Genomic DNA, 27,918 nt, shown 5'->3' with positions numbered 1-27,918 from the left:
GCTGCTTTCTCCCTCAGCCATCCGAGGCTCTCCCTCTTTTCTCTGTCCTCTGTGGGCAAACACAAAGGCTATTGGTAGCTTATACTGGGGGACAGGGGCTTGTGGTGCTTTGCCCTGGAGAGTTCGTGTCCCACAAAGGGTGATTGGTGGGGGAGGCCATGATCCAGCATCAAGCTGGGAGTGGTTCCTCAGCTGGGGATGATAATGATGGGGATGGGTCAAAGAAGGTCCTGGGGACTATGAAGACAGGTCCTGGGTCTGTGAGCGAGAGTGGGAAAACCTGCCTGGGAGTCCCCCAGACTCCTCCGAGTCCCCCCGAGCCCCCTGATCCAGGGTGACCAGTGAGGCAGCCCGCGGGAGGGAAGTGAATCTAGCCCAGGAGGGAGCTGCTCCCCCTGCCCCGTCTACAGCGAGGCAGAACCGCGCTCATCGCAACCCCGGGCTGTGCCGTGCTGGGCTGGGCTGGGCTCCCCGCGGCTCCGGGCGCAGCAGCTGCGGAAGGCGGTGCCGGGGAGGGGACGGCGGCCGGGCCCTGCCCCTCTCCCCGCCTCGCCGGCACAAAACGGGAGGCGGGGGCGGCTCGGGCCGCAGATCTCTCGCCCGCCGGGGCAGTGTCGGGGCAGCTCCCGACACCGAACCGAGCCAGGCCGGGCCGGGCCGGACCGGGCCGGGTAGGGAGAGGGGCCGTGCGGGGATGTAGAGCTCAGCACCGCGGAGAGCGGCGGGGCCGGGGCCCGGGAGGACCATGGCCAGCGTGCAGCAAGGCGAGAAACAGCTCTTCGAGAAGTTCTGGAGAGGCACCTTCAAAGCCGTGGCCACGCCGCGACCCGAGAGCATCATCGTGGCCAGCATCACGGCCCGCAAGCCGCTGCCCAGGTAAGAGCTGCCCGGGCACGGAGGCACTCAGGGACAACCTCCTTCCCACCTCTGGACAGCCTAACCCTTCTCCCTGCTTCCAGTTAGTACTCCCATTAGGAGGATTTGGAGTACCTCCTCCTCCCCACCCCCAGTTAGCAGCTAGAGGACCTGGAGATCTCCCTTCGTGCCTGGGGCAGGGGATGTTGGCTGCCTGGGCCCGCTCCCCAGTAGGTTCTGTGTTCTAGATGGAAGCAGGCTTGGGAAACTTTGGCTTGGTGATGCTTGGAGCCCAGGAGATGACTGCCTCCTCTGGGGAGCAGGTGGTGGCCTGGAAAGTTCTAGTTTGGCTGTGGAGGGAGGGGCAGTAGTGAGGGTCATCAGCCAGAAAGTGTGGCCACCTCCGTCTCTGCCACGCAGACCCCTGAGGCACGTGTCCTGCTGGTTGGCTTGTCTCAGACTAACTTCGTTACCAGGTGCTATAGGAAGGTGATGCGCAGGGAGGGGAACAGCTTTGTCAAGCTGGACCCTTTCTTGGTGCAGGGAGGAGGCTGATGCACCCCAAGGATGTTTCTTGGGCTGAGGCTGCCCAAGGAACCTGCACACAGTGTGGACTGGGGCAGCTCTTGGTTGGGCACCCTCAGGTTCCAAAGGAGTCTCAGTTTTGCACGTTTGGTGCCTGCCTGCTCTGTCTTTCCTACTCCCAGGGTGGCTGGTGCTCCCCATGTTTGCCAGACCCCATGAAAGAAGGTGAGGGGGCTGCTTATGCCCACTGAGCTGCTCAGCTGGGCTGCTGCACGGAGAAGGAGCTGTGTGGCTTCCTCACAACAACACTCTGTTATTTAGATCAGTTTGATTTTGCTTCCTCAACACTGGTTAAAAATATCCTCTTTGCACTGTTTTTATAAGGAAAGGAGTCTTTTACTGGTTGTCTTCTCTCTTTGCTCTTTATTTCCACTGCTGCAGCTCCCCAGCCAGTGTGGGGAATAACCCAAAGTTTCATGAAGGTGATGAGTCTTGAGAGGAGGGGGGCTCAGTCTGCAGTAGGCTGGGTGTCAGGGGCTCAGCCTGTACTAAAGAGCAGGGAGCTCACAGGCAGCTCACTGGTTTGGATGCCTTCTGTGCCAGTGAAGGCTGTGAGCCACAGCAGTGACGGGGATGAGGGTCCTGTTCCATGTGCAGTGTCTCCGTCGCTTCTGTCCCTGCAGCCCAGCTGCCATAGAGTGAATTTTCCCAGTCTCTCTGATTGCCATTAATCAGGGTAGGGAATTAGGAAAGGCACAACCTAAATCTCATTTCCACAGGCAGTTTGCAGGGCTTCAGCCTTCATGGGGCAGAGGGACACCCACATCTTTCTCCTCTTTTGCCTCAGTTGGCTATGGTTGGCACTGTCAGCAGACTGGATGCTGGCTCTCACACTCTCCTGCCTGAATGTACCTGAGCAACCCAAGCTGCTTAAACACCTCACAAATGGAGATGTAATACAGCAGCAAATTAGGTTGCTGAGGAAATGCAGCAAGCCCAACTAACAGGAGGAATGCACAGCTCTGACCAGCAGCTAGGATTGCTGCGGGCATCCCAGTCGGGCTGAGCACTGCAGCTCAGGGTGTTTGCAGCTCCGTCAAAAAGTTAAGGAATGCATGTGCCAGCACCAGTGAGAGGGGAACTGTCTGTGCAGGGGTTGGGAGCTCTCAGCACACAGCTGTCCTGCCAGCTTGGCTTTTCCCCGTTTCATACCTTGGCACCATCAGATCCTCCATGATGGGGTCCCTAAGCTGTTGTGTGCTCTGAGCAGCTGCCTGTGAGGCCACCAGGTCCTGGTGTTGGTGCAGCCCAGCTTCTTTTGTCTCCTGTCAGTGTGTGCACCAGCTGAGGCCAGGGGAGCATTCCCTGTGGTGTAGCCATCTGTGCCACTTGCCCTTGTTAGAGATGTCAAGAGGGGGCAGCCCCTGTCCCCATGCCACAGGGTGGCTTTGCTGCTTAGGGAGAGGTTGAAGCCTAAGGCTGGGGGGAGCTGAGAGACTCTGGTCCCTGGCCTGTCTTATCAGGGCTGCCAGTTGGCTGGCATCATGCAGGGCTCTGCAAGGAGCTTAAGGCTGCTGTCTGAGCAGGATCATGCCTATGGGATGCCAGATCACACATTCCCAGGGACCTTGCAGAGGGTCCCTATTGGGGTGCACAGCAATGTCCCTAGCATCCTGAGACAGCAGCAGGTTTGTAGCTTTTGTGGAGAGCAGAGCCTCGAGGCTGGCAGCAGCTCCACTTGCAGCTGTCTCCTCACCCAGCTCTGTGCTGGGTTTGTTTTTCCCGAAGATTTCCCTGTGCTGCTGCTGGGATTGGCCTTTCTTCCCTGACGATGCTCCCGGCTAATTTAAGAGCAAACAACTGCAGTGCCAGTGAGCAGAGTGCACCAGAGAGAAGACAGGGAGAACAGTTAGCCAAATGAAGAACTAAGATTATCTGGATCTCTGTTTTGCTGCCTAAGCGTGTGCCCTCATGAGATCCCAAGGGGCTCACTTGTGACCTGGGGACCAGCTGGGAACTCCCAGAGTGTGTAAAGCCTAAATTCATTCCCACAGGGCTAAGGGCTCAATCCTTTCCCCTTGTGGGGTAACACTGGCATTTCCAGGGCAGGAGGTGATTTACCTTTTTACTCCCTTCCAGCTGTCTCTGGCCTGTGCCCCAATCTTTGCTGCTATCTTGCTGCTGATCCCAGAGATAATGCCTCTTCCATATAAATTGCTGTCAAGCTCTTTGGGAGGTTTGGAGGGTTAAAGCTCTGCTAAAGCCAAGGTTCATCCTGGAACAAAAGAATACATTAATCTCTTCCCTCCTGGTCCTGCCAGGGTTGGGGGGGCGGGGGGGGGCGGGGGGGGGGGGGGGAGGGCATGTACTCCAGCCCCTAACAGAGCTTCATGCCCAGAGCAGGGCTCTGCCAAAGTAAATGGATTATTGACCAGTTTGCAATGTGAAGGGGGAAAACGAAGTGCTGGGGAAAGGGGCTTTTCCAATTAACCTCTCCCCATGCTGGGCACAGCAGGGTTTTGCCATGCAGGCTGCGGCAGCGCTCCTGCGGCTGAAGTTGAGGGACTCAGTAGTGCGGGGGGACTCGGCAGAGCTGGGACTGTCCCCACACTTGCTTTGGCAGGGAGGTTGCTCCAGTACATGTAGAATCCCAGGATGGGATTGGAGGGGTTTGTGTGCCCAGCTGGCTGGGGAGAAATAGGGAAACCCTCCTACCCTGCCCCAAGCCACTCTGCTGAGCCAGGGTGTCCCTGCTCCCTCTTACTGGTCCAGAAGGATGCTGCAATCCCCACCTGACAACAGCTGCAAAAGGCTTCATCTCTTGTGAGCTGAAAACAATCTTTAAGCCTCCCGTGATAAGGTGCCACCTGTCTCTGCCCGGCCTTTGGAGACAGTTATCACTGTCATGCTGTAGCTGCAGCCTCACAACTGGGATCCTTTCTCCTCCCTCTTGGCTGCGCCTTTGCCTGCATCTCTTTCCCTGGCCATGACCTCAGCCATGGTGTAGTAGCTAGGAGTCCCTTCATACTCCATGGCCTGACTTTTCCCAGTGCTGCTGCATATTTCATCAGCATCAGTCTGCCAGGGAACCTGCAGCTGCCAGGGACAGACAGACCAGGAGATGCTCCAAGGTCCCTCTGGGACCTGGAGCTGGTGGCAGTCCAGGAGCTCGTAGATGCTTTTTGGAGGTGTTTGGGTTTCCTGCTCCCATACACAACAATCCACGGTGGTGTGGCAGAGACTGCCCCATCTCAGTACCCCCAAACTCATCTGAAAACCACTTGTATGCAAAAAGTGAGGGCACTGGTGAGGCTGAGGGCTGCAGCTCCTGGGGCAGCCGGTGATGCCGGGTGAGCACCGACAACACCCGGAGAAAGGAGGCTCCTGCATCCCTCCCTGCCAGATGGTCTAAGTGGGTCACATCGGAGCAGAGCAGGGGATTTGTGCTTTAACCCTCAGTCCCCCGGGATGCACTGAGCACGGAGCGGGAGGGGAGAGGGGTGTTGCTGAAGTGGGATTAAGCCCTATTTTGCTGTCTGGTTTGCCACCACAAGTGATCTTGGAGACAGGTTTGGGCACTGCTGCTGCAGCTGCTGGGATGAGGGTGGCTGTGCTGGGACTGGGCAGGAGCAGCTGTAGCACTGCAGTGCCAGGGTGTCACAGCACCCCCAACGAGGGCAGAAGGTGGCTGTAATTCCCTCACGGCCTTTGCAGTGCTTTAGTCCTAGCAGGGAGTCCCTGATGGGGACTTATGGTGAGCTGCGGACCAGTTCTCTCTCATCCTATTTATCTCTACCTTCCCAGTCACGTTTTGGTATCCCCAAAGCCCATTCGTCCCCAGAGGGCTGGTAGCCCCCTTGGCATCGGAGTGTGCTGCTGGGGAGGAAGCCCCCACTGGAGGCCCCGCCGTGCCCACGGCCCCCGCTCCCGTTAATCCCCCCGCACCTTGTCGGGGCATCTGCTCTGCGGGGAGAGGCGGCGGCAGGCCCGGCCTCGCCAGCAGCCTGGCTGCCATCTGCTCCCTCCGATCCCGACCGGCCCGGCGCTAATGAGCCCATGGCCCCGGCCCAGGCGGGGGGAGAGGGGTCTGAAAAGAAAAGTAGAGGGGGAGAAGAAAAGCCTCTTCCTCGGAGGGGCTGTCAATAGGGAGGCTTTTGTCTGCCCTTGCCCTCCGGCTCCAGCTGGACGGCGGAGCAGGGAGAGCTAATTAGGCAGCTCGGGAGCTGAGCGAGGGGCAGAGCCGGGGGATGCCTGCGAGACCTCCTCCCTGCTGCCTGCGGAGTCTTCATCCTCCTCCTCCCTCCCGCCCCCCGACCCGTCCATCTGTCTCTCTGCTGGATCGGTGCTGGTGACTGTGTCCTTGCTGGTCTCTCCAGGTAGGGTGGGGGACACCTCTGTCCCCAGAGAGGTGGCCCTGCCAGCGTGTCAGGGAGGAATGGGATGCAGTGAGCACATGTGTGGTATAGGCAGGCGCAGGACCCATGGGTGCCTTAGCCAGGTGACATGCATCAGCATTAGAAGCACCTAAGTATTTAGAGAAAGTGGCCTTTGGAAGCTCCCATTGGAGCTCTGAGCTTCTTAGAGACTTTGAGTACTACTCTCCCTGCTGTGCACCTGCTGTGGCCATGAGATCTTCTGTTACCTTCACCTAAAAGGTCCCAAAAGGAGATGTGAGGTTGAGAGCTGTCCCCAGAGCAGCTCTGCAGGAACTGGAAACCAGACGGGTGGATGGAAATGCTGTGGCTTGGAGGATGGGCTATTTCTGACCTGTAAAAGTTTGAGTGCTCTGCTCAGGGCCCAAATCTGGCCCTGTGGTTCCAGCAAGAACATAGACACAACCTGGCCCTCCTTTGAAGTGAGGGTTCACAGTGTATGCACTGGCTGTGGCGTCCCTTCCCTGCGGTGCTCAGCACCATCCCAGCACTTGAGAGACTGAAGTGTGGAGCAACATGTCAGGGTGAAATGTGGCAGTTTAGGGTCTCACAGAGCTGGGACCCACCCCTGCTGGGCTCAGGGAGAGCTGGCAGATGTCTTCTAGCAGCACTGGCTCTGGCCAGTCCCCATCCCTGCTGATCTCCTGTCCCTGCTCCTCCCCTGTTCCCGGAGAGGCAGGAGAGCAGGGCTCTTAAACCCTCCCTTGACATCTAGCTAATAAATATTTAGGGCTGTGAGACCCTAGATAATAAATAGCAGTGATGATCCTGATGCCAGGGATTGCTAAGCAGCTTCTACCCAAGAGTGGATCCTGAGGGTGCTCTTGTCTCCTTGCTGTCACTGTCCTGCCTCCAACATCCACAGAGCAGCCTGTCCTGCTGTGGTTTGTCCCCAGAAGGGGCCTTTGCAGCCCTCACTCTTGCTGACCTGGAGGTCCTCATCCTCCCCTGCGGCCCTCAGGATTGGGACATTTCTCCTTCCAGAGGCAGCTGGAGCTGAACCCTTGTCTGCTCAGCCACATTCCTACTCCTTCCCACGTCTCTGTCTGGCAGCTGGACCTTTCTGTATGTACACTTTTCTCTAAGATGAATTTATCAAATGCAAACCCCACATCACTGAAATGAAATCATTTCATGCATGACCATCCTTTCCGTTTCTTCCCCCTCCTTTTCTCCCTGCAGTCACTGAAGCCTCTTCATCATCGCAAAGCCCAGGCCAGGCCAGCAAATCCCACCCACGTTTTGGCTGCAGGTGATGCTGGGGTTTTTCCATAAGACCTAGTCAAACTCAAGCCCCCTGGTGCTCTTTGCTCTTTGGAGAGTGTGGGCCTGCTGTGACCCACGGTTCTGCCCTGCCCTGCATGTGTCTCCCAGTCCCCTGGATTCTCCTGTGGTCTTGATCCCCAGTGGTGCCCCCAGCTGAAAAACAGGGCTGTGTTGGGTCCCCAGATCAGAGCCCTTTGGCATTCCTGGCATAGGGCAGGGAGAAACACCAAACCCCAGGATCCAGTTTGTTTTCACAGCCCTAAGTTCCTGGCTTTATAGGGGTGTGCAAAGATGCAGAGGTCGTGATGCCTGAAATCTGCCAGGAGCAGTGGATCCCAGCAGCACGGCATCCATAACAGAGCTTTGGTGTGCCACAGATTTGGCAATGCCAGGGGGATGAGCCGTCTGGACCACCACCTCCAGCATCATGGCCAGGCACAGTGCCCACATTTTGGTGCCATCATCACCTAGCAAAGGACACAGAACTCTCTGCAGGATGCTGGGTGCTGCAAAAGTGGCTTCTCCAGCAGGCACTCGAGCCGAAAGCGCTGACAAACACGGGGAGGTTAAAAATAGCAGCGGGAGCGCTTCCCCTGCCAGCGCAGTGGGGACTGCAGGAAGGGCTTCAAAAAATCCCAAACTGGGGAAAAAAAAACTTTATTAAAAAAACTCTGTTGGAGTTTCAGGATGTCTGAGATGGGTCCCCCGTCATGAGGCAGCGAGACTGGGGCTAACTGAGCTTTGCTGGCAACCTGTTTAACACTTTGTGTTTCATTTATGTCTTGGCATTAATGAAAGTTGCTGCTGCCCAGCCTTGACTGGGTGCCTTGTGCAGGGCACAGGCTGGAGCGGGGACACCAGGGAGGACATCACCTGCATTCCTGGGCTGGCAAAGTGAGGGTAGGATCCTCAGCTGGCAGCGTTGCTCTTCCTTCTCCTTCCACCCCACTTCCTTGCTGGTACAGGCTGCAAGACCTTCCTGCCTTCATGACCTTCTGCCTCAGGAGTCAGATTCCCACCTCACATGCTAGCAGCTGAAAATGCTCTGCAACCCACGGGCTGTGGTGAGAAAATGGCTTTTCTCTGCCACTAGCACCAAATTCCAGCAGCACATCATCCTGGTGGGACTTGATAGCACTTTGGCAATGGGTTATAACAAATTTATCTCATGCCTGAGTGTGCTTGGGAGCATGTGCGTTGGGGTGTGGCTGGAAGAGAGCCAGGTAGGAGGCTGTGATGTTAGCTACCTTCCTGCCAGGATGAGAAATTAGTTATTGCCCAGCAAGAGAAATACTTTTGCATTAAGAGAGATTTCCCAGTTAAAAACCATCTGCTGAATTAATTTGTGCCCACCAAAGCAGGGCACATACAACACATATGTAGAGCAGTATGCAGACAGAACTTCTCTGCTGCTCCATCATCATCTGCAGGCAGTGGACCAGCCCTCCTTGGGCAGAGAGGGCATGACCACGTCTGGGAGGCAGTCAGGGCTTGGGGCTGATTTTTCCCCTGAGCCTGGTGGTTTAACTCTGGGAATCTGTTTCCTATAAAGTGTTTGCCCTCTTCAAACCTTCCCCCCAACCCCCACCCTGCACCCCGACTTTGATCAGCACATGGGCAGGTTTGTTATGATGGGGAGAAGCAAGGCAAGTGGGTCCAGCAGTGCTTCTTCCACAGGATGAAGTTTTTATTTGCCAAAAAACTCCAAGTTCAGAAACAGGTAGGAAAGAAAAAAACCCAAAGCAACAAAGCATCCCAGTGGCCATGTTTTGCCTGCCCTTCCCTGCAGCTGTGGGATGGGCTCCATGGTTATCTGGCTGCTGCAGCTGCCCCTGCCTTTGTCTGCCCATCAGCCAGGCGCTGGCTGAGCTGATGAAGGACAATGGCGCAGGGCCACCAGGGAGCAGAGGCAGGCGAGTAACACGCGCCGGGGAGAGGGACTGGGGTCTGGGTGGGCACTGCTGGCAGAGGAACAAAGGCAGCTGCTGGTTAATCACTGAGCTGGGGATATTCTACAGCCTGACACACTGGAGCATGGTGGTGTGCATGGGCTGTTGACCTGGCTGTGCCCTGTGCCTCCTAAACAAGGATGGACATGACCTCCTGGTGACCTCTGGCCCTGTGTCTCCAGACCCTAGCTGCCCTGTGGAGGGCTGAGCTCTGCAGGTCATGGGATATGTTGGCTGCATCTTCCCCAGGATCCCAGGGCATCTCTGGACACAGGTACTCTGTTGCCCATTCTGTCTGATGGCTGGAGAAGTCATTGGCACAGTTTTGGACCTGTCCTTCTGCTCTCCCATATGTTTCCCATGTGTGATTTAGGAGCCAGCCCAGGTCAAGAAGGTCCTTCAGATGTTTTGGAGTGTGTTTTGGATGTTTTGGAGAGTTCAGCTGGCAGATCCAAGCACAACCCTGCACTCAGCCGTGCCCCTTTTCCTGCCCTCACTGTGGGATTGGTGCCGTTAGCCCTGTCCCTGAAGGTGCTGAGATGCTCAACACGAGCACCATGTGCCAGTGGCAGGTTTGGCTCCCACTATTCAATGCCTCATGGCAGGAGGCACTACCCCATTGCTCTCAGAGGCATTCCAGATGTATTTTTTTCTCCACCTACAGCCCAAATTCTCCCCTCCTCATCCCTCTGAGCAGGCTCAGATGATCAAGGGCATGGGAGCAGCTGCCATGGGGACGGGTGGGTTAATTTTGCAGTGGAGGCTCATGGGCCAAAGAGCTGGCTGCTGGCTCTGCGGGGCTGCCAATGCCACTGAAGGCACGTTCATCCCTGATTAATGCAAAGTGAAAAGCAGGATCCTGAGGACCCATGGCTCCCCTGCCCCCTCCTCGCCACAGGCTGCTGCTGCCAAACCTCACCCTGTGCCGCCGCTGGGTTTGTCCTGAGTGGAGCAGAGGACAGTGGGTCTCGTCTTGACTTTCCATGGTGGAAAAGCAGGCAGCAAAGCCTGAGCCCTGCCTGCAGAGCCAGCACTGGGGCACAGCCACCCCGCTGCCCCCGCTCGCCCTCCCCACCACGTCAGTATCGATTTGCCTGAACTCCCTGGAACGTGTCCTGATTCCTTTCAATTAGGCTTTGAGCGAGGGAGGCCTCTGCGGTGGTCAATAGAGCTGGCCCCTGGACCAGGATGGTCCAGAGGGATGTGTTGGGGTTTGCTCCTGCATCCTCAGCAAGAGTATCCCTCTGTGCCTTGTTTACACCAGATCCTGTGAGGATAATACCACTGCTTAAAGCTTGTTCTTTGTCCCCTCAACACTTCCCAGCTCTGTCCATCCCCTGGGGCTTTGCTGCCCCAGCCCATAGGACACATTTGCTGCATCATTAGCTGGTTCACCTTTCTAATTTAGACCAGTACCAGACTTGCATGGTTCCCCTGTTCTGTTGGAGCAACCCAACCACCAGCTGGAGCTGAACAGAACCCAAGCAGCCCTGATCTTCTCATCCCTGGCAAAGCTGCCTTGCTTTCCCCTTTCTCCTTGTTGACTGTCATCTCCTTGGGGACGTACTTAGCCAAGTTGTGTCTTGGTGTCACGTTGTTTCCGGCAAACTAATGGGCAGAGTGCTTGTTTTCAGAGATGGCACGGAGCAGAAATCCCTGCACTTCATCTCCAGCTGCAATTACCGAAGCCGAGTCGATGCAGTTGATGGTAATGGGATGGTAACACTGTCTGAATTTGTATTTAATGCTGATTCCAAGGGCCTGCAATTTTCATCAGCACCACATGACTTTTTATAGAACAGAAAAATGTGAGAGCAGTTAATGAGCTGTAATTCTGGAGAGCTTCTGCCTTGATTGGGACTAATTATTTTCTTTATAAAAATAATTAACAATCCACACAACCTATAGAGTGAAAGGCATGTGGCATTAATTAAACCAGGCAGTATTTTCAGCACACCTTTATCTCCCCTTTCCCATCACAGCCTGAATAGATGGTGGTGTTGTGCTGCAGAGAGCCAAGCTGGCCACAAGCCACATCAGGGTGAGGGCTTGTGCAGGGTGAAAAGAACAGGTCCTGAGCAAGGGGTCTCATCCAGACCCTACCTCCACAGCCTCCTGGCCTGGCATGTACCATAAACCTCCTCATTTGGGCAGGAAAGGCTGTTCTGGCTAGAATAAGGAGATAGTTTCATGGCTGGGCTGTCCATGATGGGTGCAGAGGGAACACTGGGGATGTCTCTGCTGCTTCAGCTGAAGACCAGCCAGCAAGATCCTGGCTGAGTTGGGGCTGTTCAGCCTGGAGAATAGAAAGCTCTGGGGAGAACTTATAGTTACATCACAATATCTGAAGGGGACCTACAAGGCGGCTGGGGAGGGACAGTTTAGAAGGGCTTGTAGTTATAGGATGAGGGGCAATGGTTTGAAATGAGCAGGGTAGATTTAGATTGGACATCAGGAGGGTGTTCTCCACAATGGGAGCGGTAAACTACTGCAACAGGTTTCCCAGGGTGTGGTTGAGGTCCCATTCCTGAAGATATCCAAGATCAGACTTGATGTGACCCAGGGCAGCCTGATCTAGCAGGAGGTGTCCCTGCTGGCTGCAGGAAGGTTGGACAAGATGACCTTTGCCAGTCCCTTCCAACCCGATGCAATCTGTGAATCTGTGTAGTAAGGTGCACATGTCTGCTGCTGCTTGCCATGAGGCATCAGGATATCTCAAATTTGAGGTGTCTGCTTTGCACAGGTCAAGTCTTTGCTCTCCAGGGCTGTGAGATCCCAGGATGAGTTGTAGGCAAACATGCCCCAGCAGCAGCAGCAGCATGCGGGTCTGTGCATGCTTAGACACGCACTTACATAATGTACAATTGTTAACAAGACTAATTCCTTTATTTTCCTGGGGGTATCCTGAGAACTAATGAATATATTTGCATAATCTTGATTTTTGTTTATGAATAATTCTGGATTATCCAAACGTGGATAACACCAGGGCTTTGCTGTTCTAGATTGCCCTCAGCTGAGGATCGCAGAGCGTTTTCCGGATGTTAGTTCAGCCTCGCAAAGCCCAGCAAGCAATAAAATGATCACTGTGCCAAATTAAAGAGGGATATGCTGAAAAGTGAAAGGATTCTTTCCAGCTTCTCCTGGCAAGGTCTGCCATGGGACCCAGGAGTCTGGGGACCCACCTGTCTCCTTCAAACCTTCCCCCTAGGGAGCAGTAAAATGGATGATTTAAAATTATGTTCAGGGTTGTAGCATGGTGTGGGTGGTTGGGGAAAAGACCTGGAAGCAGAGAGAGAGTTTTCATTCTGGCTCTGAGCCCTAAACAGCCCTGGGTGCTGCAACACTGAGCACCTGAGTGCCCACTGTGTGGTAGGAATCATAGAATTATGGAATGGTTTGGGTTGGAAGGGACCTTCAAGATCATCTAGTTCCTCCCACCCTGCCATGGGCAGGGACACCTTCTACTAGACCACGTTGCTCAAGGTCTCATCCAGCCTGGCCTTGAACACCTCCAGGTAGGGGGCATCCACAGCCTCCCTAGGGAACCTGTTCCCCTCCCTAGGGAACCTGTTCCAGTGTCTCATTGCCCTTCCTGTAAAAAAATGTCTTCCTAATAACCAGTCTAAAGCTTGGAAGCAGTGGAGCACAGTGGGAGGAGAAAAAGCCCTGTCTTCCTTCCCAGAAACTCTCCCTAACTTAAACTCCCCTCACCAGTCCTTCCTGGACAGCTGGTGAGACCACCAAGGTGTTTCCCATGGAACCCAGAGGGTGTTATGGGGAGGAGGATTAGAGTCAAACAAAACCTCCCACCCATGAAACTGGAATTCAGGAATTTCTCAGCTCTGCTGAGAGCAGCAATGCAATACAGGGAGGCAAAGGCCCTTCTGTCCATAAAAAGCCTCCAGCAGCATGTAGCAGGGGATTGAAGCCCACTTGCCACCTTCCTTCCTGGGCTAGGATTGTTGTAGGCTTGCCTGTCCAAGAGGAGAAATCTGTTGCTTAATTCCTCTTTATGGGAGCTAATTGCTGCCCACACGTCCTGCATGAGGACATCTGCTCCTCACAACATCACTGAGCCCTCCTGGTTCCACATGGCCCTGACTGTGCAGCCCTGGGCATCATGTCAGGATGGTCATTCAGGAGACAAGTCCCACATGGGAGGGTCCCCAGGGACCTTTGTTTTAGCAGAGGTCCCAGGCACAGCAGCCTGGCTGCTCTACATGGGTGCATGGGGCAGAGCTTCACCAGTGCTGACCTGCTCGGATGATGTCCCTGGACACCCAGGTTGGGGTCACACATTCAGATGTGCCCATGGGTCTGTCCTGGGGGGTTGAGCATTTGTTAATGTCAGGGCCATTTCAAGCTGAGTGTTTGTTGTTCATTACCTGCAGGCAGGCATGCCTGTGTCCTGGTGGTTTATTAACAGAGTGTGGTGACTTTGTCCTTGTGTTCTTGTCCCAAGCCTGGATGGCTGTCTTCTCCATGGTTTCCCCATCAACCAGAGTTGTTCCCAGGGCAGCTCTGCTGGAAGGTGGTAGCTGTGTAAACAGGTTGGGTTTTTGGAGTTATCATAGATTCATAGAATGGTTTGGGTTGGAAGGGACTTTAAAGATCATCTTCAAAGGTCATTTAGTTCCAACCCCCCCTGCAGGGACACCTTCCACTAGACTAGGTTGCTCAAGGCCCTGTCCAGCCTGACCTTGAACACTTTCAGGGAGGGGGCATCCAAAATCTCCCTGAGCAATTTATTCCAGTGTCTCACCACCCTCACTGGAAAGAATTTCTCCCTAATCTCCAGTCTACATCTGCCCTCCTCAAGCTTCAATCCATTCCCCCTCATGCTATCACTACAGGCCTTTGTAAAAAGTCCCTCCCCAGCTTTCTTGTAGGCCCCCCTTTAGGTCTGGTTGTGGGGTCTCCAACTTGTTTTCCCTTCCACTTCCAGTGGCAATTCAAAAATAACAAAGGAAGGGAGAGGAGGAAGAAGCTTTATGTGAGCAGCAAAGGGAGCACTGCTGCTCCAAGCAGATCTTCTCCTGCAGTATTCTCCTCCCTGCCTCCAACATGCCTTATTATTAATTCATTTTTAAAGTGATCTCTCAGTGCTCCCAGGAGCTCCTGGTAACTGTGTGCTTACAATCCCTGTTTGATGAAAATTTAATGAGCTGTGTTAGGGTCTTGCTGCTCTCCACCATGCCGAATGGCATCGGGGTTTTGGCTAAGGGAGCGGATGGGAGCGTGGCAGAAAGCACTCCTCATGACCAAACACTGCAGGTGTGGCATCCCATGGCCCAGCCCTGCTAACACTGGGCAGCACACAGGATGGCTTCCTCACTGAAGAGTGAGCTCAGGCCTGCCGTGAGGATCTCTAAAGATCCTGGATTAACCTGTGTGAGGGACTGGCATCTTGTGAGCCGTCACACTCCCATCCATGGCAGCCAGCACTGAAGCAAGGTACTTGTGCAGGGGTTTGGCCTGAACCTGCTGTAGTGGCACTGGGGACATTCCCTGGCACTGTGCAGCAGATTGGGCATGAAGGTGTTCTCCAGATGCAGCAAAGCATATCTTTTCTGGGACATCCTTCCCTTTGTTTTGTTTTGTTTTGGTTTTTTTGGGGGGTGTTGTTTGTTTGTTTGTTGTTTTTTTAATTTTTTTTTATTTGTTTGTTTTATTGTTATTGTTGAAACCCTTCTAAAATGTTAAGTATCATCTCCCAGTGCTCCTTGGCTTCTAGCTCCCAGTGTTGTGTTGGGAAGTATCCAGCAACAGGTACTGGGGTCCCTCCCAGCCCATGATCTTGACCTTTGCCAGGCTATGTTTTCCTCTGCATGTGGGTGAGTGATTAGGAATTAGGAATTGAGCTCAACTCCAGGGTTTTCTTAATCACAAGCTCTGCAAGGGTTGCTTAGGCTTGCCCCCATGAATGGCCACCAGCTCTGTTTCCTTCACCAGGGAGTGGTTGCCCTTGTGGCTTCTCCAGGCTGGTGGGGGGTGATGGCAAGGATGGAGTATGGGAGTGTGGTTTGCAGCCAGCTGGGCTGCAGCAAGGGTTTAGCATAAGCTCTTGGCCCCAGTCTCTCCTCAGACCAGCCCTTGCCATGCTGGAGTCACTCAGGAGCCTGGAGTCTCCTAGAACATGGGTCAGGGATGTGCAGGATTGATGTGCTGTCATGTAGCATGGCACAGTGTCAGCAATTCTGGCTGCTTTCATGGGCACTGAGAGCAGCCAAGTCTCCTCCTTTCCCATTCCCTGACTGAGGAGAAAACTGTCTCCTTTACAGGCATGGGAACCTGCAGGGTGTTTGTTTAAGAGAGAGGATTTGAGTATAGGAAAGGAACAGGACTGTCCCCCTGAGAGCAAGCCGGGCCCAGCAGTGTGCAGGTGCTGCCGGGCACGGAGCACCACGGGGACCTCGGCGCCGGCAGCGTGGGAGGCACAAGATGCTGCAGAAGCCACCTGAGCTGAGGCAGTCGTCCAGGTTTCCTTTAGAAACGATCTGACCGTGTGCCATGCTCCTCAGGCTTCTCTCTGCTGTCACGGGCAGGCAGTTGGCAGAGCCATCCTGGACTGCTGGCAGTGAGGAAAGGTGACGCCAAGCCCTGCGTGGCAGCCAGGTGCTCAGGAAGGAAGGGGGACAGAGGTCCTGGTGCCCCTGGGGAGGAGGAGCACCAGCTGTTGGGAGCAGGGAGGAGCTATGTTCACCTTCAGGCTTGACCCTACCTAAGAAAGATGGTCCATGGGAGCCTCGCTCTCCCCCATGGAGTTTTAAGCTTGGCCAGAGCCATCTATCCCTTGCTGTGCAGTGGGAGCTGCTGCCATTGCCAGCTGGTGCCCGGGACAGAGTCCTCCCATGGGCTGCGACCACACAGTGTCCCCCAAAGCATCTGGCACCAAGCCTGCACAGCTACTGGGGCCTCTTCCAGCAGGGAAGCTCCTCTGTTCTGATTCAGCCATGCATAGCAAATCAGCTGCTGGAAAATAAAGAGCCAAGCTGCTTTTTTGGCCCAGGACATGCTAAGAGCAGTCGCTAAACCTTCCTGGAGGCCAAGAAGCTAAAGCAGCCGCTTGCCACACATGGGCTTGCAACAGGACACAGGGTTCCCAGGAGCAGGATGTGGAGGCTGGCAAAAATCAGATGAAAAAATGTGTATTAGAGAATTGTATTTCTCTTCTGTGTTTAAAGTGCCTGAAGAAAACCAAGGGCTTTTCTGCAGCTGGCACCTCTGCTGAGGCACAGAAAATAGCAGGGAGAAGATTAAAATTGAACTGGCTTGGAGTCTGTGTAATCAGGGAAAATATCTCGCTGATTTGCTATTATAATTTTCAATAACAAACTGCAGGGCTCCTCCTGCACTAATAATAACAGCTTGAATGAGGTGGGGAAAGAACCTGCCACGGGCTGGTTTTGTGTGTATGTGTGTGTTTGCGGGAAGCACTTCACAATTTCCCCCATCTCCTAATTTTGAAGAGGTATTTTTAGTGCATGTTTCAAAGAGCTTTTACGCAAACACATCTGCAGAAGTTTTTGCTTGGAAATGTCTTTACAACCTTCCCTTCTGCCTCCTCCCTCTCCTGGGACAAAGGAACAGTTTGACCGTTTTCTTTTTCAATCAGATAAGCAAAGCCAGAGAGCAAAAGAGAAAATAAAAGAATGAGTTTTGCCAGAGCCTAAAGGCTTCTCAGCACAAAGTGGTGGGTTTTAGAAAAAGCCACAAGCAGCTCAGCTCATCCTCACCAGAGCCAAGAGCCCAGGGCAGAAGCACTTCAGATGTGGTCTTGGCAGGGAGCTGTGGGGATGCATGTGAGCAGGGACCACTTGTCAAACCCACCAGCTGTCCCCTCCTGCCCAGCCAAAACCTCTGGGTGAGGGAAGGGGAGGAGTGAGGAGATGTTGAATCACACATCCATGCACTTTGTGCACATTACTCAGGAGAATTAGCCAGAGCATCCCTGGTGCAATCAGCCACAGGAGTTTCTCCCACATCCCCTCGTGGCTGTGTGCTTTCCACAGAGGCCTTCCACAGGCTGATGTTCCCAGTCCCCAGGTGAGGCATCCATCATCATTTTAATGCCACTGAAACATTCACAACTAATAGGCTCATCAGAGATGCTTTAACCTTCTTCTTTTTTGGGGCTCTGGTTGGCTGAAGACTCTCCTACCTTTTCACCAGGGGCTGTGGAGATGATGGAAACGCGGAGCCAGGGAGGGCTGAAAAGGGCGACGCAGTAAAGTTTCTTCATTGGCTGGGGAGGTTTAGGCTGGAGGTGAGGAGAAAGTTCTTCACAGAGAGAGTGGTTGGCCATTGGAATGGGCTGCCCAGGGAGGTGGTGGAGTCACCATCCCTGGAGGTGTTCAAGAGGGGATTGGACGTGGCACTTGGTGCCATGGTTTAGATAGTCATGAGGTGTAGGGTGACAGGTTGGACTCGATGATCTTTGAGGTCTCTTCCAGCCTTGATTCAATTCCATTCGATTCCATTCCATTCGATTCCATTCCATTCCATTCCATTCCATTCCATTCCATTCCATTCCATTCCATTCCATTCCATTCCATTCCATTCCATTCCATTCCCAATGCTCTGCCCTGAGCTTTGAAATGCTGGCAGTGCAGGGCTGGCAGTTGCAGACAGTGCTCAGGGCCTCCAAAGTGCTTGTGCATGCATCTGGGTGCACCCAGCACCCAGTCCAGCTGTGTGTGCAAAGTGAAGTAAATGATAAAAAAAAAAAAAAAGGCTTGGTTAGCATGATCCAGTACCAGTCTGCTTACACTGCTGCTTGCAAAGCAGCTGGAAAGAGCAGAAGGTCTGCAGCAAGGCCAGTGAGGGCTAGGACTGCTGGAGCTCTTGTTTTGGAGGAGAGGGATGATGCTGCTGTGGATGGGGACATGACCTGGTGTGGCAGTCTGGCAGCTGAAAGGTCACTAAGAAAGCAATTTTCCTGCTTTTCTCTCCTCTTGAGAAGAGAAGCTGAGTTACTGCAGGGAAAAAGGATGATTGATGAAAGCTTTGTGGCAGGAGACTGCTGTGGGGCCAGGGCAGAGGAACTCAGCTGGGACATGGGTGCCTGCAGGCAGAGAAGGGCAGCTGCCCAGCCCTGGCAGCACTGAGATGCCAGCATGCAGGGATTTCAAGTGCACACCAAACCCACACTGACTGCACATCATTGCAGGGCCGGGGGGGACAGGTGCCACTGGGCTCAGCTCCCGGTGAAGCGTGGCACCAACTGCCACATTTCATGGCCTGATGAGATGGCACTTGGCCATGGCACCAAGAGCAATGGACTGGGATGGAGGACTGTGGATGTTTGGTGAGTTAGCTCTGCTGCCTGAGGCAGTAAATGCCTTGTGCCTTTGCCCCATCCTCTGTGAAGGGTGCCAGCATCCAGCCCTGGGCAGGCAGAGCAGTACAGTCCCACAAGGGCTGACAAGGGGCCCTGAGGCTGGGCTGGTTTAAGCCCCAAGGACTCACCCATGGGGCTCACCTACGGCCCTAGAGGCCGCAGCACAGAATCACAGAATGTTTGGGATTGTAAGGGACCCTTAAATTTCATCTAGTCCAATCCCCCTGCAGTGAGCAGGACATCTTCAACTAGAGAAGGTTAGATCAGTTAACTTGGAATGTTTGTGGGGATGAGGCATCTAACACCTCTTTGGGTAATGTGGGCCAGTGTCTCATCACACAGGGCATGTTCTGCTCCGAGCTGGCTGCAGCAGCCCAGCAGGTGCCCTGCTGTCTGGGGTGTCTTTGTCAGGGGCAGGGATGCTGCTTTTGAACAGGTCTGATGGACAGGCTGGATTGTTGCATGGAAGAAAGAAAGAAAGGAAAAAGCAAAATGAGTGTAAGCAGTTGAACTGTCTAATGGAAATGGAGAAACCTGGAGGGCAGGCAGGAGGGGTGAGCAGCTGCCTTGTCCTGGCCTAGCTGCCCATGGCTAGGAGAGCATCCTTAGGGACAAACATGAACCAATACATTGGGCAGGAAAAGGCTTCAGCCCTCCTTCCCACGATGGAGCAGTGCTGCCCTCCAGCAAGGCAAACCCTGAGCATCCTTCCTGCCTCCTCTTCCTTCTGCCTTCTCTAGCACTTGTCCCTGTCCCCTGTGCTGAGCGAGTCCTGTGCTTCCAGCTGCATCACCTCGATGCCCTCCTGGGGCTGGCTCCAGCAAAGCACTTGCAGGGGCATTCTCCTTTCTGCTGCAGGCAGAGACTGGCAGGGGAAGGTGTGATAATCCTCTCTTTTGAGGCCACAGTAATCGTTCACACCAAACTGCAAGCACTTTTATATCAGTCATGAAAGACATGAAAGATAACAACCAAAGCCCCCACATTTTTATATATATATTCAATCAACGTCTGTGGAGCTTAATGCAAGGGGATTACCAACCAGTTTAGAGTGTTAGTGACTCTCAGTATTCATCAGAGGAGAACATTTGGTTGAATTGAAGCCAGCCTTTGATGGAATTGGAGAATAATTATTTCCATCAATAATTACTTCCATGCCCAGAAGAAATGGTTCCCTGAGTGTTGCAGGACAGGAGTCCTTGGGTGCCCCAAGGCCAATATGTTTTAACCCTAGGACCTGAAAATCCCAAGGAGCAGGAGCTGGGGTGAGAAGGGGACACTGCCTACCACATCCAGGTCCCACCTGAAAGGCAGCAGTGCCCCAGTGTGCCCCCAGCCTGGAGAGGGGCATTCCTGCCTCTGCTGCTGGAGCTGATCCAGCCCAGGGTTTGCACAGGTCATTAATTTGGGGACATTTTTAATGGATTCTAATGACTGAGCCTCAGAAGAGTGTTTTCAAAAGGGGCTTGGAAAAGGCCACAAGCTAATTAGCTCACACAAAGAAAGCAATTAACCATGTAGCTTCTCAGATGGTTAAAAATAACATAGATGTTGGGAAGCAACTGAGGGATTTATTTCAAGCAGAGTAATAGATTTTTCAAGCCAGAGGAACCATCACCTGCTGCATATCTGGGGCCACAAATATTTCACCCAGCTTCTCCCTGCTGATTCCTACCTCTTCTCTTTGCCTGGTGCACATCCTTAAATGCTCAGGCCATACAAAATGGGCTCTAAGAACAAGTCAGCTATTAGAGAAAGTGGGAGTTTCTTGAGAGAGAAAGCACAGGTGGAGAGAGAGGGCTGATCTTTCTTCTGCAGGTGCTTCTGGCCCAATTACAGCCCCAAATAAATTTTGCTAATGGCTGGGGCAGGCAAGTCTCTGGCTGTGCCTAATGTGGGCTAGTGTGCCATTTTAGCATCACACTGCTCTTAACAAACCTCTTGGCACCGTATAACTTCCTAGATGTGCAGCTTGCATCTGGCCCCAGCCCCTTGTTCCCCCATTGTCCATGTGTGATGGTCTCTACAGCCAAAGCACCCTTTGGGGTGGGGATAGGACGTGGGTGTGTGGCAAGGTATTGGCAATACAACAGCAGGCTTGGAGACTGGCATTTGACATGCAAAAGCTTTTTTTTACCCCCTTTGGTTTTCTACAAGACTGCAAGCTCAGTGTTGTCTCTGTAGAGCTGGGGAGCCAGAACCCATAACACAGAGGAAGATGTCTAGGAGTGCTGGTCCATCGCCCTTTGCTCTTGCATTGGATCTTGTGCTGTCCCTGCAGCGTCGTGGGGATGTCCAGCTGCTCCTTGGCTGCATGGTGCTCCTGGCACCTCTGCCTGAAAGCTGAGCACAGCGTGTCTGTGCTGGGAGGCAGCTTGAGAATGGGGGTTTTAGGAGCTTTGGTGGAGCATTTCCCACTGCAGGCTCAGGAAGTCCACGAACAACCTGCAGCTTTCCTTCGCTGCAGCACAGGTCCTGCCTGCCTAAAGGAAAGGAGGCTCCCCAGGCCGTGGGAAACCTTCAGCCGGCGAGCCCAGCCGCAAGGACAGTTGTTTATCGCTCCTCCTCTCCCTTGCTCCCGCAGCGGGACGCTCAGCTGCCTGCCGTACCCCGCGGAGGACCGGCGGCCCGAGAAGCTGAGCGGCCGCGCAGCCAAGGACACCTCCACCACCAACGGCTGCGCGAAAGGGAAGGAGAGACGGGACCATGCTCGCCACAGGTCACGCAGGTAGGAGCCAGGGCTCTGTACAGGGTCACCCCGAAGTGAGGAGGTGTCCGTAACTGTTCCCCCAGGGGGGCGGGGAGACCCGGGGGTGGCTTAAATGACACTGTGAGTGCACAGGAAAGGTTTGTGATTGTGTGAACTCTCCTGCAGTGTGCTTGCAGGAGACGCCTGCAAACCTTCACAGAATTATTGAGGCTGGAAAACACCTCTGAGATCAAGTCCAGCCTATGACCTAACACAGGACATCAGCCAAACCACACCACCAAGTGCCACGTCCAATCTTTTCCTAAAGACCTCCAGTGATGGTGATTCCACTACCTCCCTGGGCAGTCCATTCCAGTGCCTAATCAGCCTTTCTGTGAGGAAGTGCTTCCTAATATCTAACCCAAACCTTCCCTGGTGCAGCTTCATACCATGCCCTCTTGTCCTGTCACTAGTTGCTTGGGAGAAGAGCCTGACCCCAACCTGACTACAACTTCCTTTTAGGCAGTTGTAGAGAGTGATACGGTCCCCTCTGAGACTCCTCCAGGCTTCCACTCCATATCTTGCTCTGACAGCCTCTTTGCAAAGTGCCCTGGCTGGAAGATGATCTGCCAGCATCCCTGTGTGCTACTGGTTCTGCAGGGCATCCTTGCCAGGGCATCACCCTCAGCAATTCCTCTCTCCCCACACCTAACTCAGAGCAGCAGCGCTGGCTTCATCAGGAGACAGCTTTGTTATCAGTTTGTTGTTAGCCCCTGACACCTTGGGGGGGGGTGGAATGAATCAAATGTGGTAAGTGAAGAATGAAGCAGCCAGGGTCTCTAAGCTCTTCCTGTTAAACTGTCTCTGGGATTAAAGCCTCCCCATTTGCTTAAAGATGGTGGGAAGAAAGAGCAAGAAAGCACATTTCATATCTTCAGATTTCAGGCTAACCAGAACAATAATCTAAATTGTATTTTTAATTAGACTTTGATTACAATCACAGAGAAACAATTAAAATTGGATCAGTGTGGGGAGCAAGCTTCCACATCAAAGGCAAAAGGCTTTATCTTGCAAGAGGGAGAAGGGCTCTGACAGATACTGCCTGCAGCTGCACAGCACAGCCAGAGGTTTCTCCCTGGTCTCCCTTGGCTTGGCAGTACCTGGCCAGGGCCCTGGGCAAGGGAAGGCTGAGATGCAGCCAGGTTTGTTTTCTAGGGAGCTAAAATCGGTGCTGGGGAAAAGCGCAAGGGAGCTGGGGGTGAGCATACTGATGACTGAGGGGCTGAGATCAGCATTCAGGTATGTGGTTTAGCAGAGATCCTGAGGGTGGTTTGGGGGAGAAAGCTGAGCAACAAGTCGTCTGCTTGGAAAATGTATTTCTTCTACCTTACTGCAGAAAAGAGACCCACCAAGCCCAAAGTGTGCCCTGTCCCAAAGCAACCCTTCTGTTGGTTGGTGAAAAACCTGGGAGCACTAAGCAGAAAGGAGTACTTGATTGCTTCTCAGGCTACAGCATGGTTGCACCTCAGATTACTGCATCAGAAGCATGCAGCACTCAGTTATTCACAGGTCATAGCAGAAGGACTGGCAGACATTTTTGTTTTGCAGAGCAATTGGGGGAAAAAAAGGCATTAAAAGCACTGAGCAATTGCCTCTTTCTTTCTTTTTTTTTTTTTTTTTTTTTTTTTTTTTTTTTTTTTTTTGGCTAATGCTATTTTGGTAGTAATTCAAGCCCCAGACAAGCAAGTGTCAGGGTGCAGTGGAGCCAGAGTGCTTCCCCCAGAGTGATGTTTGCTCTTTGTAGTGATTTTATTAACCAGAATGTTTGTTCTTTCTGCAGAAAGGTGACTGTCACACATTCCCTGCTAGTGACCGCTCCTGCTGGCAGAGCGAGAAGTGGGGAAACAGAGGCCCAAGCCCAACACCCTCTTTTCCAACAGGGATTTTGCAGAGGCTTTGGGGAGCTAGCTGTGCCCCCTGCAAACCTTGGTCCCAGATCTGTTTGGGGATCCACAGCCAGACCTGGGGATCCATAGGCTGCCACCAGCTGCCCCCCTGTTTACAAATGCTTGCTTTGCTTAATGAGCAGCCACAAAGTATCTGTCATATTTTCACTCCAGTGCTCTGAATTAATTTAACCATGGTATTTGCTCTTCAGTGAAACATAATTTGATTTGGCATCATATGTTTAAAAAAGAAATTAATTTACAGCAGACTTTTTTTTTCTCCCAAGGCTTAACAACTGTGTAAGAGATGCATATCTCATTGAATTATCATAGCATCTCAATAAATATATACATTTCTAATCAATTGCTACTTACCATATGTCAAGTCCTTTATTATAGTCAGGTACATCTGTTTGCAATAATTATTGTATGCAAATTAAATGCCAATTAATTATTTAAAGCATATTTACAAAGAGCAACAAAACCTATAAATCCATTACAGAGGCATTAACCTCAGCAAACATATTTTAAATAATCAGTGGTGTACAGGAGCTGTCTCATTATATCTCCATTAGACCTGTGTGGAGGAGATACTTCATTTAAACCATGACCAAATCATTCATTAGAGGGTAATTAGGCAGACACCCGTGCCCCAGGTCCACCATGAATACTGATCTCTGCTCCTGAGGTGGGGGCTGAAGGGAGCAGTCCCATGTGGGCTGATTCAGGTTTTATTTTGATTATTTTTAATTGTCATTGTTTGGTTGGGGTTTTTTTTTCCGCCTCCTCCTCAGCCCTTCATGTGATGGGGAGCGTGCACCACTGCCAGCCCGGGGGAAGAAGAAGAAGAAGAAATCTGGCCGCAAGAAGAGAAGGAGGTGAGGATAGCCATGGTGGTGGGACAGGATGGGCAGCCCTCCACTGTGAGGGAGGGAAGGAAGTTGGTGGAAATGGGGACAGGGAGCCCTTGGCTGAGGGGGAAGGAAGATGGTGGAGATGGGAACAGGGAGCCCTTGGCTGAGAGGGAGGGAAGGAAGTTGGTGGAAATGGGAACAGGGAGCCCTTGGCTGAGAGGGAGGGAAGGAAGTTGGTGGAAATGGGGACAGGGAGCCCTTGGCTGAGGGGGAAGGAAGATGGTGGAGATGGGAACAGGGAGCCCTTGGCTGAGAGGGAGGGAAGGAAGTTGGTGGAAATGGGAACAGGGAGCCCTTGGCTGAGAGGGAGGGAAGGAAGTTGGTGGAAATGGGGACAGGGAGCCCTTGGCTGAGGGGGAAGGAAGATGGTGGAGATGGGAACATGGAGTCCTTGGCTGAGAGGGAGAGAAGGAAGTTGGTGGAAATGGGGACAGGGAGCCCTTGGCTGAGAGGGAGGGAAGGAAGGTGGAAATGGGAACAGGGCGCCCTTGGCTGAGAGGGAGAGAAGGAAGTTGGTGGAAATGGGAACAGGGAGCCCTTGGCTGAGAGGGAGGGAAGGAAGTTGGTGGAAATGGGAACAGGGAGCCCTTGGCTGAGAGGGAGGGAAGGAAGTTGGTGGAAATGGGAACAGGGAGCCTTTGGCTGAGGGGGCGGGAAGGAAGTTGGTGGAAATGGGAACAGGGAGCCCTTGGCTGAAGGGGAAGGAAGCTGGTATAAAATGGAGGCTGGGTCAAATGGCTGCAGGGAGGCATGAGGGACTGAGCAGGCCCAGGGAGCTGCCACCATTTTGTGGCTCTTGCCCTCAGGGCAGCAGTGGCCAGGTCAGGGCTCACCCTGCAGCCTGTCCTGGGGGTCCTTGTGAGACCCTGGCCCCTCTCTGCCCTGGGGGGATGCTGGTGGCTGGGTGAGTGTTAGGGTGTCCATGGAGGGCTGGGGGCAGCCCTGCAGTCCCTAATGCTCCCCTGCCTCCTCAGGTCTCCCTCCTACAGCCCCTCACCTGTGAAAAAGAAGAAGAAGAAAAGCTCCAAGAAGCGAAAAAGAAACAGGTATTTTTATTTTATTAATTTTTGCCTTGAAAATATCATTCCCTGCTTGCAGTGGCTGTTGGGGGGCATTGGACAAGGGGTAGAAGAAATCACAGCTGTCAGAGCTGGATGAGCCCAGCCCAGCAGACTCAGAGAGGTGTCAAGCACCTGGCTCTTCATAACAGCTGCCCAGATGTTGGGGGTCAGTCAGGAGGTGAAAGCCAGAGAGCTGAGGAGGGACAGAGGCAGCATCTTGCTGGGCAAGGAGGGCACAAAACAGGATGTGCACCCAGCACAGATAAGTCTCAGCCGTTGGAGTGTGGGGGAGGAAAACAACCAAGTGAGGCAAACCAGCACAAAGTCTGAAAAGCCTCTTCCTCTTGTCCTTGCTGTCCTATTTCATCTCGTGCCCGTCCTTGGGGATATCAATGGGACCAGTGCCTGAGGCTTGCACTTCCCCCATCCTGCAGAAAGTGTCAGTGCTGGGATCAGGAAAAGACTCAGACCACCTTCCCTCATCTACATCTCAGTCTTCTCTCCCAGCCCTGGGTGACTGCCTCCATGTTCTCCTCCTGAAGTCTCTTTTTAATTTAAAGAACATGATTAAATTTTAAAATTGCAAATATTTCACTGTTTTCTCTCAATCATTAAACCAATATTTGAAGAGAACTGTGGATGCCATCTCCCTTGGAAAGTTCATGTATTTATAATACATTGAACCAAAGACAGATGCTATCAAAAATGGATAACAGTGTGAAAAGCTGAGCTTGAATCTTAAAAAACAAGGGAGGGAGGAAGAGTGGCAAGGATATAGAAAATCCTTCAAAATACTTTCTTCCAAAGAAGGGATTCTTAGGCTCCTTTATGGATGCCATCTCCTGAAAGAAGCCCTGGGTTAGATGCTCCTTTAGTACCCATTAATGCCCTTGCAAGCCAAGGATAAGCTGTAACTGGTCCCAAAAGGTAGCATGATAAAACATTAAGTCTTAGTGAGCAATGGAGATTAATTCCAAACACTTGGTAACACTTCAGCTACAAATGCCAACTGACCTCACCACAGGCAATCTCACAGTCCCTCTAGGCAGAGCTTAGACCCCTAGGCCTGGTCTTCTGCAGTACGGTGTGCTCCAAGGTAAGGTGAGACACAGCAGACTGTGCAGTGTACTGGGGCCAAGCCTCGCTGCAAGGAAGAGAATTCTCCATGCTCCCAGGGTTTTCTACAAGGACTGCCAGCACAGTGTGTCATCCCTGGGATGCTCCAGGAGGCAAGTCTGAGGCAGGATGTTGGTTTGGCTGTGAGGCTTCTCTGGAATATATAGAAAAGATTTTTTTTTTTTTTCCCTTTGGCTGCTGCTTGGTCCTTCATACAGAAAACCCTCAGAATAAGTGCAGTGCAAGACTGTGGAGGCAGTAGCAGAGAAAAGGGACCCACCAGGAACAGGGGATGCATCTGATCTCTATAGACTTGTTATCCTGAGGATCCTATTCTCAGCTATTTGTAGAGTATGCTAGTCATTTCTACCACACCAGCATTTCTCAGCTACCCCTTGCCAGCTGGCTAAAGGAGAGCTGGGGCTGTTCTGCCCATGTGGTACATGAGATCTTCTCACAATGCTCACTCTAACACTGGGCCTAAGCATGTTTTCTCTGATTTAAATTTCTAGTTTTGTGAGCCCCTGTATTCAACATACATATTTGTGTCTTGCAGGTTATCCTCAAAGAAGAGAAGACACAGGTAAGAGTCGAACAAGTGTGGGTAGTCTCTTAGAAATATGATTTTAATAGTCTTTTCAAAATCTCACAAGGCTGATGTTCCCTGGGTGGGGGCAGAAGAAACTTTTCTTCTGTGTCTCCTTGTGGAATCCCCCTGGCTCCTTATGTGGGTCTGGGGATCCTTTCTGCCTATTCAGCCTTATGCATTCCTCAGGTCTCCAGTCCAAGCTGTGCAATCAAGCACATAACTGGTATAACCTACCTACAGGCAACCTCATCCCTGTTGCACGCATCCTGCGTCTTGAGCCTTCATTTCTCAAAAGGCTTCATTTGCAAAGAGTATGGCAGCCCCCAGCAGTGCCCATCTTTGAAACTCTTGGACTCACTGGCTTTGCAGGTGTGTACTGGAAGAACTCTCCAGATTCCAGTACATGTGTGGGCAGTATCAAGAACTATTGACCTTCTCCGTGGGAAAATGTAAAGCCACCAAGATGACTGATCCCTTTGAGGATCCTTTTTGGCCATGCCCATGAGCTAGATCTGTCAGCAGGCATCCAGACCCCCTGTGCTGCTGCAGAATCGTTAATCCCTTTTGTTTTCATTGCACGCTCTTGAGCAATCCAGCTGTATCACTGATGTGTGATTGTGCAGCTTTGTATCTGAACTGAAATCTCTGAATTAATTAGCCATTTCTTATTTAGTTCTTCAAGCCCCAAAAGTAAGAGAAAGGAAGAAAGAAAACACAAAAAACAGTAAGTAGCAATTCATGGAGTTCCCTGCCCAGCCTGCAGAGAGCTGTGGGGCTAGGAAGTGCTTGATGCGATGGGTCCCCTGGAGTTAACACCCACTGCAGAGCCCTAAGCAATTCTCAGGATTATTTTGCAGCTAAACCCAGCAATTCTGGGTTTGCTGGAATGGAAAAGGGTTTGCAGAGGTTGGGGATCTTTTTTTCTACTTCTCTTTTGTGCCACCTCATCTTTGTATCTCACAAGGAGGTTTGTGTCTTGTTCATCCAGTCCTGAGCAGTTTTCTGGTGAGAGCAACTCAAACCCATGGCCTCCACTGCCCAAAGGGCAGACTGGCACATTTACTGAGAAGGGCCTTAGCTCCTCCTGGCTTGCTCCTTTTGCAGGTTACAGTAGGGGCTACTCCTGACATACAGTACAATCAAATTTCTGAATGGGAGCAGAAGGCAGAGGGACATCTGCCTTGGAATCTTAGCAGAGCACAATCCTTATGCTGTAGGGCAGACAGTCAAGGGGT

At 52.6% G+C, this 27,918-nt stretch overlaps 1 protein-coding gene across 1 annotated transcript in view; it reads left to right on the top strand.

Annotated features, from left to right (window-relative positions):
* Positions 1 to 745: 745 nt before the first annotated feature.
* SRRM4 (serine/arginine repetitive matrix 4) overlaps positions 746 to 27,918 on the top strand; it is a 44,443-nt gene continuing 17,270 nt past the window's right edge. The window contains exons 1-6 of the mRNA XM_054392848.1: positions 746 to 876; positions 20,953 to 21,096; positions 23,798 to 23,881; positions 24,892 to 24,963; positions 26,651 to 26,677; positions 27,357 to 27,407. Of these exons, the coding sequence (XP_054248823.1) occupies positions 746 to 876; positions 20,953 to 21,096; positions 23,798 to 23,881; positions 24,892 to 24,963; positions 26,651 to 26,677; positions 27,357 to 27,407 (509 nt within the window). The remainder of the gene's footprint in view (positions 877 to 20,952; positions 21,097 to 23,797; positions 23,882 to 24,891; positions 24,964 to 26,650; positions 26,678 to 27,356; positions 27,408 to 27,918) is intronic.

This window comes from Indicator indicator, chromosome 26, assembly GCF_027791375.1.
Source record: "Indicator indicator isolate 239-I01 chromosome 26, UM_Iind_1.1, whole genome shotgun sequence".
Classification (NCBI taxonomy): domain Eukaryota; kingdom Metazoa; phylum Chordata; class Aves; order Piciformes; family Indicatoridae; genus Indicator; species Indicator indicator.
The sequence above is the reverse complement of the archived record's forward strand: the minus strand, read 5'-3'. Positions and strand labels throughout refer to the sequence as shown.